Here is a 10,963-nt window from a genome sequence, read left to right as displayed (position 1 = left end):
AGTGGCTCTAGGAACTAAGAAAAACAACCACCACCTAGAAACCTTCTACCTTTTTTTGGAAATGTCAGTAAAGCTACAAGTTCAGAGAGATGCACACTAATCTGAACAAGAAAGATTCCAAAGGAATTTAAGTGCATTAGGCCGATTAGATGGTAAATTAATATGCAGTTTTGCTCTGGGTCAGAGATATATCTCAGAGATCAATAATCTAATCCAGTATGTAGGTAACTGAGGAGGGAGTAGAGAAAGGTAAAATGGGAAAGCATAGCCAAAAAATATTTAAGTACTGAACTAAATTAACATTTCTATCTAAATAACTCATAATAGCATTGTGATATATCTCCATTTTAAACATTTACTTGAAGTTCATGACCGGGCCACTGTAGTGGCTCACTCCTGTAATCCTAGCATTTTGGGGAGGCTGAGGCAGGAAGATAACTTGAGCCCAGAAGTTCGAGACGAGCCTGGGCACACAGTGAAACCTGGTTCTACAAAAAAAAAAAATACATAAATTAGCCAGTCGTGGTGGTGCATGCCTGTGGTCCCAGCTACTCAGGAGGCTGAGATGGGAGAATCATTTGAGCCTGAAAGATCAAGGCTACAGTGAGCCAAGAAAGAAAATGTGGGCCAGGCACAGTGGCTCACACCTGTAATCCCAGCACTTTGGGAAGCTGAGGCAAGAGGATTACTTAAGCTTAGGAGTTGGAGGCTACAGTGAGCCATGATTGTGCCACTGCACTCCAGCCTGGGTGATACAGCAAGACCGTGTCTCTAAAAACTTTTTTTAAAAAGGAATAAAAATGTTCTTAAAAGCTAAGTTATTAATGCAAGCTATCCTCTTTCTCCATTCCATTTCATTCCCTATAGAGAGAAAACAGATTGGCCAGTAAGTGTCAGTGCTAAAGACTGAGTTTGTTAGTTGGCAATCAACTCTGAATGGGTATTAACACGTAAGACAGGAAATTATCAAAATTGACCTTGATGTTTCAAACTTGTGGTATAGATACCTAACGAGATTACTAGATAGCAGAGTTCAAAGCAGCAGATAATTCTCTTTGAAGACAGTGGGAGAATTCTGGAGTCATCAAGGCGCCAATTATTATGGAAATCAGAAGAGATGAAGTCTATAAGACCAAGAAAGATATGTATTCCAGGGCTAACCTTAAAAGGGAAAGGAAACACTTAAGAGGAAAAATATATACATTCTGAACAAACAAAAGGCTACTAAGAGCACTAAGAGAACCAAAATTTGAGAAATGAAAATTGGAGTCTAGAAACAAAGAGGGAACAATTAATAGCTATAATGAGATAGCAGAGAATAAGGATAGAGTTAAGAGGCTCTCAATCAGAATGAAGTTTTTTGTTTTAACTTTCTGGAGGCTTACAAGCTTCCATTATCTAGAATGATTAAACAAAGCAGTACTTTAGAGTGGGATTCTTGAGCAGCAAGCTAGCTTACTTTTCAAAATTCCCTTGACCTATAAATCTAATGTATTTGACAAGGTGCGTTTTATAATGCTTTCAGTCATGTGTTTTACAAACTCCCTTTAGACCAGCAAAATCCCAAATCCCACAACACTTAGCAAATCTAGCCAATAGGTAAGCATATTCTAGATAATATGTCCTTTAAAAACAACCAAAGATAGTACTATATTTTTTTTAAAAAGCAGCTATTTTATTTTTTTTGAGATGGAGTCACCCAGGCTGGAGTGCAGCAGCATGATCTTGGCTCACCGCACCCTCTGCCTCCCGGTTCAAGCAATTCTACAGGTGCATGCCACTACATCTGGTTAATTTTTGCATTTTTAGTAGAGACAGGGCTTCACCATGTTGGCCAGGCTGGTCTTGAATTCCTTACTTCAGGTGATCTGCCCGTCTCTGCCTCCCAAAATGCTGGGATTATAAGCATGAGCTAAAGCACCTGCTCAAAACAGCTATTTTAGTAGTGTCATTTTTAATAAAGAAAAAGTTAAGCGGCAAAAATATGCTTCTGTATTTAGAATCATGGACCTTTAATTATAACACTTAAGACTCTATGGATTATTTACAAAGGAACTAAGAAAGGCCTAAACCTGTTGAAGATTATGAAGGCAGCAATGACAGAAGATCTGCTAGAGCTAAGCATTCCTGTTTCTGGTGTAGTGCTGTACGTCCTCAACTATGCCTCTGCAGCAATAGCCTTCCTCCTCATCTTAGTATTATTGGTACTGAGAAAATTTAACACACAGAATACAAAAGTCACTATCCTATTTCCCTAAGGAGAAAACTTTAGAAATCCATCCAACCAAAAACTTAATTTTGCCTTTTCCTTCAGTGTTCAAGAACAAAAAATGTATCTAGTAGCTCTAAGTGGACAAAAGGACACATGAAAACTCTAGAATGCTTAACCAAGCTATAACAGGTTTGGGCACTATCTGGTATCACCCTACTGAAACTTTCCTTAGTAACTCCCCTACACCCCACAACAAAGGACTAGAAGGAAGGAGCTGAATTCCTACTGTTTTGGAGGCTGAAATGATGACCTGTTTGCCTCCCACTCACCCTGCTCTGATGGTACAGGGTAGTGCTTTGCCATAAAAATGTTACTGACACCTAACAGAGCTGAGACCAACCTCTGGGGTATTACAGTTGAGAAAATTATGGTGAGAAAACAAAGTCAGATCTACAGGTCATCCATAGCCTATACTTTATAAGAGCTTAGACTGTAAACAATTTTAATCACAGAACACTTTGCTGTCCCTAAAGTGTATTTATGCTGAGTTCAGCATTCAGTCTTTACACAGTTCCTTCATGAATGTTATTTTTTCCCTGCTACATTTATAAGCTCTTTGAAGTTAATAATCATGTCTCTTACTTTTTGTATTTTCATGATATCTATATATTCTAGGCACAGAGTAAATAATAAACATATACACATTAATTTACTCACAGCAGTTACCATAAACCAATGAAACCAAAGTAATCATGGGGACGTGACAACAGAGATTTTCTAATAAAGAAGAAAAAAACACACCAAAAAAACCCACCAATGCTGTAATTTCAGGAATCCTGCTGTGATAAAAGAAGCAAGTGGAGTTGGGCTTTCCTAGAACCTTCTTTGCCCCACCTTTGCAGATTACCCTTAGTATAAACTTGCAGTGTGTTAAAACTCAGGTATCTATGTTTTATACAGAAATTTGCAAGGTAAGGACCAAAATATCTCAGTGCAATTAAAATTACAAATTCTTCCCATTAAAAGAACTAAATGGGAACTCCCTGTGATAATTTCTCAAAGTTCTCATTAAAAACTTAAGAAAAAGGTAAATAAACCAAACGTCTTCATAGAAAAATTGTATTTACAACTCCATTCAAAAGCAGTTTTTAAAAGCAAACACAATGTAACACTGAAGGCGAAAAATCTATGCTCACCCAAAGCTGCCAGATCTAATAAATTACTGACAGAATACTGCATCAAAAATAAGGCAATAACCCAAAATATACCATTAAAGATTTCTCCATCCCCACAACTAGATAGAATGAATCTATCTAGGAGCAAGTGATACGCTTTATTCAGTTTCACCATGTCTGAAATCTTTAAGGACAGAAGTGATAAAATGTTATCTTCATTCTTCATTAGACTTGAACACTTGAAGGAAAATAATTTCTAAAGCACAAAGAGGTAAAGAGGTATAATCTTTCAAAAAGATATTCAGTGTTCAAAATTCAAGAATGCAATATCAATACACAACGGGCATTAGGTGAATATACATAATACAGTGAGAGCAAATGAATTTATTTAGTACTTTTTCCATTCCATATCATCAGGAGGGTTGATTTCAACTTTCCTTTTACCTACATCAGACCAGTTGGTACTCAAAACTGTACCACCCGACTCCATCTGCAATGAAAAATTAAAATGAGATTAATTCCTGGACCATATAATCAAAATAGAATATTTTTCTAAAAATGTTCCAAGCATAGAGCCCCAAATATTGGCTATTATATACAGCTCAATATAAACTCTATACAATACATATATATAACAGATTACACACAGACAAAATACATAGCTCAATATAAACTCAAAACAGTATTTTTATTTAATTTTAGGCATTCCAGAGGTTAACAAGTTAAATAAAATCTGAAAAGGAAATCCTAAAGTAGTCAGGGAGGTGCACTACATCCTTTGCTAATGAGTATAGACATATACGGGGAAAAACGACCTTCAAATGAAGGTTCAAATTAAACTACCTTCAATTATTAGCTCCCCCAAAACAGTGATTATTGTAATTTCTTTTGCTGAAGACCATAAAGACCAGTCAAAATAATCTCTTTCTATATCAGCTGAAGATAACTTTAAGGCCTCTACTTTGTGCTCTCTTTGTGCCAAACACAAGCAAGTTTATCCAAAATTCTTTAAAAATCAAGGTACATATATGCAGGTATAGAAAGTCAGTGTCTCAGTGAAAAATTGGTCATTTATTTACCATCTACTGAATATACCACGCACTAACAACCCAAGAATATTCATTAATATATTTAAAAAACATCTGGACATTTCTTATTTTAATATGATAAAAATCAATGGATTTGAACCACAGCAAAGAATAGTGCAAATTATTAAAATATAAACACTTAAAAGTAACCAACTGGGTTAGTGGCCAATGTATACAGCTACACATCCTACACACTGGAACCTCAATGTAACCCCATGTCCGACACGCTCTACTGAGCTCCCTTACATGGGCTTTTTTGCACAGCTGTGAGTTTTTGTGTCCTTAGTCATCTTCCAAACATGAAATGTCATCACCTCTCCTTGGCTTTACTCTGACCTCTTATTTCTCTATTCCTGTAAATTCGTCTACGTAAGCCTAATTACACTTACATAACATGTGTCCCACTGCATTGTTGCAATTTAAGGTTCTGTCTTCTTATATCTGCTTTCCACCCTCGACTTCAACTAATGCTGAGAGCTCATTAAGGGCAAGGAGTACATTTTACTAATATTCATATCCCAGTTCTAAACACAGTGGCCTAGCACATAGTAGGCTTTAAATAAAATGACTGAATTACATTTGACAAATCTGTATAATAAACTACCCCAAGGTTGAGCGTAGTGGCTCACATCTGTAATTCCAGCACTTTGGGAGGCTGAGGCGGGCAGATCACCTAAGGTCACGAGTTCAAGACCAGCCTGGCCAACATGGTGAAAGCCCGTCTCCACTAAAACTACAAAAATTAGCTGGGCGTAGTGGCACGCGCCTGTAGTCCCAGCTACTCCAGAGGCTGAGTCATGAGAATCACTTGCATCTGGGAGGCGGAGGTTGCAGTGAGCTGAGATCGCGTCACTGCACTCCAGCCTGAGTGACACAGCGAAACTCTCTCTCAAATAAACAAACACAAACTACCCCAAGAGGACCTTCAGTTATAAAACTGAAAAAAAGTAGATTAGTTTACAATCTGACCATATTTGCTGATGACACTTATCGTGCTCCGCCCCCTGCCACCGCATCTCTAATAGACTGCAGGGCAATTTAGCATTTCCCTGTGATTATTTTGTATATGTTGGTCTTTTGTCCCAACTAGATAAGGAGATTACAGAGAAAGAGGTCTAGTTTCTTTCGTATTCTCACAAGGACAGAAGCCCCTGGTATAGTCCAGATCAATGTTGCTGCACAGATGGCTTATTTTATGGGTATACATAATTTGGTTATAATTGTCAAAGTTTCTATATGAAAATGATTGCAGATTCTATCTTTGATCTTTGATTTGATGTGACCTGACATCTTTGATCTGATGTACTGCTACTTTTGTCTACCATACTTTCAAAAGTCAAAAGTGAGAACGACTTCTCCTGGGAAGATCGAGTAGATGTACTTTTCCTATTCTTCCCAGTAGTAAATCGACTAAACAGCCTAGACGCTACATATGAAACAAAGATAAAATGACTCTACAAGGGGCCAGGTGCAGTAGCTCACACCTATAATCCCAGTATTTTGTGAGGGCAAGGCAGGAGGATTGCTTAAGTCCAAGAGCTCAAGAACAGCCTGTTCAACACAGCGAGACCTTATCTCTATACAAAAAAAAAAGAAGAAAAATAGCCAGGTGTGGTGGCACACACCTATAGTGCCAGCTACTGAGGAGGCTCAGGTGGGAGGATCACTTGAGCTCAGGAGTTCAAGGCTGCAGTGATTCATGATCGCACCTCTGTATTACAGCTGGAACAACAGAGCAAGATCCTGTCTAGAAAAAAAAGTAAAGACACCAAAAGGTAAAGTGAAGACAGACCTACCAAGGACCCTGGGACTCAAGAAATGACGTGGTGGCAAATTCTGGGTTTTCCTTTTGCCTCATATATCCTAGACTTGGAGCTGAAGAAGCTGGAAACACCAGGGAGGACAAACAAGAAAAAAAAAGTCCCAACAAACCCCTGCTCTCTCTTGCCAAGAGATCAGGAAAGGACACTGCCTAGGAAAACAGAAAACTTTCAGACAACAGGCCAGGCATGGTGGCTCATGCCTGTCAGCACTTCGGGAGGTCAACATGGGAGGGGACTGCTTGAGCTCAGGAGTTCAAGACCAGCCTGGGCAATATGGGGAGACCTCGTCTCTAAAAAACTTTAAAAAAATTAACTGGGCATGGTGGTGCATATCTGTGATCCCAGCTACTCAGGAAGATTACTCGAGCCCAGGAGGTCAAGGCTGCACTGAGCCATGATCGCACCACTACACTCCACCCTGGCGACAGAGGGAGACCCTGTCTCAAAAATGAGTGAATACATAGAAATAGATAGTAGATAAATGTACATCTTAAGAACCTAAAAAAATAAGAACAAAATGCACCTAAAGCAAGCAGAATAATAATAATAGAAATGAATAAAATGTAGAACAAAAAATAGAGAAAAAAATGAAACAAAGAGCTAATTCTTTGGGAGAAAAAATTCAATAAAATAAGCAAATCTAGCCGATGGGTAAGCATATGCTAGATAAGGTGTCCTTTAAACCTCTAGGAGACTAAGAAAAAAGAGAAAAGACACAAATTACCATTATAAGAATGGTAAAAAAGTATCACTATAAACCCTGCAGACATCAAAAGAGTAAGCAAGGCCGGGTGCGGTGGCTCACTACTGTAATCCCAGCACTTTGGGAGGCCAAGATGGGTGGATCGCTTGAGCTCAGGAGTTACAGACCAGACTGGGCAACATGGCAAAACCCCATATCTACAAAATAAAATAAAATAAAAATACATTAGTTGGACATGGTGGCACATGCCTGTAGTCCCAGCTACTAGAGAGGCTGAGATGAGAGGATCACTTGAGCCTGGGAAGCTGAGGCTGCAGTGAGCTATGATCATACCACTACACTCTAGCCTGGGTGACAGAAAAATGCCATCTCAAAAAAGACAAAAACAAACAAAAAGAATAAGGGACTAAATAAACACTGACAACTTGGACACAATGGATCAGTTTATCAGAAACACAAACCACAAGTCATCCATATGAAACAGACAATTTGAACAGTCCGATAAAAACTTTAGGTTAACTAAATTCATAACTTTAAATCTCCTAGTAAAGAAATCTCCAGTTTCACTGGTGAGTTCTGCCAAATACTTAAAAAAAGTTAACACCAATTATACACAATATCTTCTAAAAAATCGAAGAGGATGAAATGCTTCCTAATTCATTTTACAAAGTATTACTCTGACACCAAACCAAAGATAGCACAAAAAGTACAGATTCATATTCCTCATGAATATAGACACAATAACCCATAACAAAACATTAGAAGACAGAATTGAGAGATACACTATATGACAAAGTAGGGCTCATGCAAGACTGTCTCAATACTTGAAAATCAATCATATTAATCATATAAAATCACATTAACAGGCTAAGGAAGAAAAATCATATAATCCTATCAACACAGAGAAAACATCTGACAAAAAGTCAATGTTAAAAGTTAATGATAGGGCCGGGCGCGGTGGCTCAAGCCTGTAATCCCAGCACTTTGGGAGGCCGAGGCGGGCGGATCACAAGGTCAGGAGATCGAGACCACTGTGAAACCCCGTCTCTACTAAAAATACAAAAAATTAGCCGGGCGCGGTGGCGGGCACCTGTAGTCCCAGCTACTCAGGAGGCTGAGGCAGGAGAATGGCGGGAACCCGGGAGGCGGAGCTTGCAGTGAGCCGAGATCGCGCCACTGCACTCCAGCCTGGGCAACAGCGTGAGACTCCGTCTCAAAAAAAAAAAAAAAAAAAAAAAAAGTTAATGATAAAAAAATTTCAGAAAAATAGGAATACAACAGAACTTTCATAACTTGACAAAGATCATCTACCAAAAACTTACAGTTAACATTCTACTTAATGATGAAACAATAAATACTTTTCCCTTAAAATGGGAAGCAAGGGGGATGTCCACTCTCACTACTCTTACTCAACACAGTGCTGAAGTTGCAGCCAGTGAAACACAGCAAGAAAAGGAGATAAAAGGCACACAGATAGAAAAGGATGTAATAAAACTCTATTTGCAGATAAATAAAACTTCCATATTTGAAGATGATTGTCCACATTAAAAAAGTAACAATCCAAAAATATTCCTACAACTGAGTCCAGCAACGTCATAGAATACAAGATAAACATAAAATTAACTGTATGTCTAGATTCTAGTAATGAACACCAAAATTACATATACATCACTTTATTTTAAAATTTACACAGAAAGACAAATGAGTGAGAGTATCTAAAAACAATTGTGAAAATAAAGGATAAAGTAGGAGGAATGAGTCTGCCCAATTTCAGACTTACACAGCTACAGTTCAAGACGGTGGGACTGACAGAGGAACATACATATAGATCACATACAGCTCAATCTAACAGAACGGGGAACTTAGAAATAGACTCACACAAATATGCTCAACTGATTTTTGAGAAAGGTGCAAAAGTGATTCAATGAGAAGAGATAGGTGCCAGAACACTTGAACATACTATCCACCCCACAAAAAGGAATCTCAAGTTAAATCTCACACTTGACATAAAAGTTCAAAATGCATCACAGACTTAAATGTAATATGTAGGCCAGGTGCTGTTGCTCACACCTGTAACAACAGCACTTCAGGAGACCAAGGCCAAAGAACTGCTTGAGGCCAGAAGTTCGAGACTACCCTAAGCAACACAGAGACCCCCCCCCCCCGATCTCTACAAAAAATTTTAAAAATTAGCCAGGCATGGCAGCATGGATGTGTAATCCCATCTACTTGGGAGCCTGAGGCATGAGGATCACTTGAGCCCAGGACTTTGAGGTTACAGTGAACTGTGACTGTGCCACTATACTCCAGCCTGGGTGACAGAATGAGATCCTATCTCTAAATAAAAAATAAATGTAATATGTAAAACAATATTACTTTTATTTATTTTTTAAATAGGAGAAAGTCTTTGAGATCTAGGACTAAGCAAAGAGTTAACAGACTTGAAACTAAATGCATGATCCATAAAAAGCAGTAAATTAGACTTAATCAAAATGAAATCTTTTGTCTCTATGAAAGACCCTGCTAAGAAAATGAAAACTACAAACTGGGAGAAAATATTTGCAAACTACATATCTGACAAAGATTGCCAGATGTGTGATCATCAGGGATCATGGAAGGGTAGAGGTGGGGTGAGTATAGCCATAAAATAGCAACATAAGCGATCCTTGGAATCCATGAAAATGCTTTCTGTATCTCTCTCTCTCTCTCTTTTTTTTTTTTTTTTTAAGAGATAGGGTCTCACTTTGCTGCCCGGGCTGAGTGTAGTGGCATGATCATAGCTCACTGCAAGCTTGTACTCCTGGGCTCAAACAATACTCCTGCCTCAGATGCCTAAGTAGCTGACAGGGGCACAACACCATGACAACAAGCTAGTTTTTAAATTTCTTGTAGAGACCAGATCTTACTACATTGCCCAGGCTGGTCTAGCCTCAAGGGATCCTGTGGTCTCAGACTCCCAAAGCACTGGGATTAAAGGTGTCAGCCACTGCATGCAGCCACGTTCCCTATCTTAACTGTCAATATCATGGTTGTGACATTGTACTACAGTTTTGGCAAAATGTTTCCATCGGTGGAAACTTTGTAAAAGGTAGAAAGAATCTCATTTCTTAGGATTGCATGTGAATCTACAATTATCTCAAAACTAAAAGTTTAATGAAAACTTTTTTTTTTTTTTTTTGAGAGGGTCTCTGTTGCCCAGGCTGTAGTTCAGTGGCACAAAAAATAACCCACTGCAACCTTGACTTCCCAGGCTCAAGAGATCCTCCCACCTCATCTTCCCAAGTAGCTGAGACCATAGGCACATGCCACCAGGCCTAGCTAATTTTTTTTTTTTTTTTTTTTTTGGTAGAGATAAGGGTCTCTCTATGTTGCCCAGGCTGGTCTCAAGATCTTTAGCTCAAGTGATCCTCCCACCTCAGCCTCCCAAAAGTGATGGAAAAAAAAATTTTAATTAATAGTGAGGCTGGTTGAGGTGCCTCACGCCTGTAATCCCAGCACTTTGGGAGGCTGAGGTGGCTAGATTGAAGCCAGGAGTTCGAGACCAGCCTGGGCAACATGGCGCAACCCCATCTCTACAAGAAATAAAGTAGCCAGGCGTGGTGGTGTATGTCTATGGTCCCAGCTACTGCAGAGGCTGAGGTAGGAGAATCACTTGAGCCTGGCAGACAGAGGCTGCAGTGAGCCGAGATCACGCACTGCACTCAAGCCTGGGCAACAGGGCAAGACCCTGTCTCTAAATAAACGAACTGTGAAAAGCACAATCATGACCAATTACCACATATTTCTTAAGTGTGAAATACCTGAGCCTCAACCACATTAACTAAATATTAAATTATTAAATACTAAATTTAACTTTCTACTGTAAACACGAATGTCTTAAAAGAGTCATATTTCCAGAGCTACTGGTATTAATAAAAGTCACATGATTACAACTGCAAGCTAAATAATCTATAAAGTTCTAC

At 38.8% G+C, this 10,963-nt stretch overlaps 1 protein-coding gene across 3 annotated transcripts in view; it reads right to left on the bottom strand.

Annotated features, from left to right (window-relative positions):
- Positions 1–1,673: 1,673 nt before the first annotated feature.
- Positions 1,674–10,963, bottom strand: part of SUGT1 (SGT1 homolog, MIS12 kinetochore complex assembly cochaperone) — a 37,835-nt gene continuing 28,545 nt past the window's right edge. For all 3 annotated transcript variants that reach the window (XM_015439301.4, XM_045377133.3, XM_074022118.1), the window contains one exon: positions 1,674–3,877. In XM_015439301.4, the coding sequence (XP_015294787.1) occupies positions 3,776–3,877 (102 nt within the window). In that variant the 3' untranslated portion in view covers positions 1,674–3,775. The remainder of the gene's footprint in view (positions 3,878–10,963) is intronic.

The sequence above is a fragment of the Macaca fascicularis genome, chromosome 17, assembly GCF_037993035.2.
Source record: "Macaca fascicularis isolate 582-1 chromosome 17, T2T-MFA8v1.1".
NCBI classification, from domain to species: domain Eukaryota; kingdom Metazoa; phylum Chordata; class Mammalia; order Primates; family Cercopithecidae; genus Macaca; species Macaca fascicularis.
This window is presented reverse-complemented; position numbering and strand designations above follow the sequence as displayed.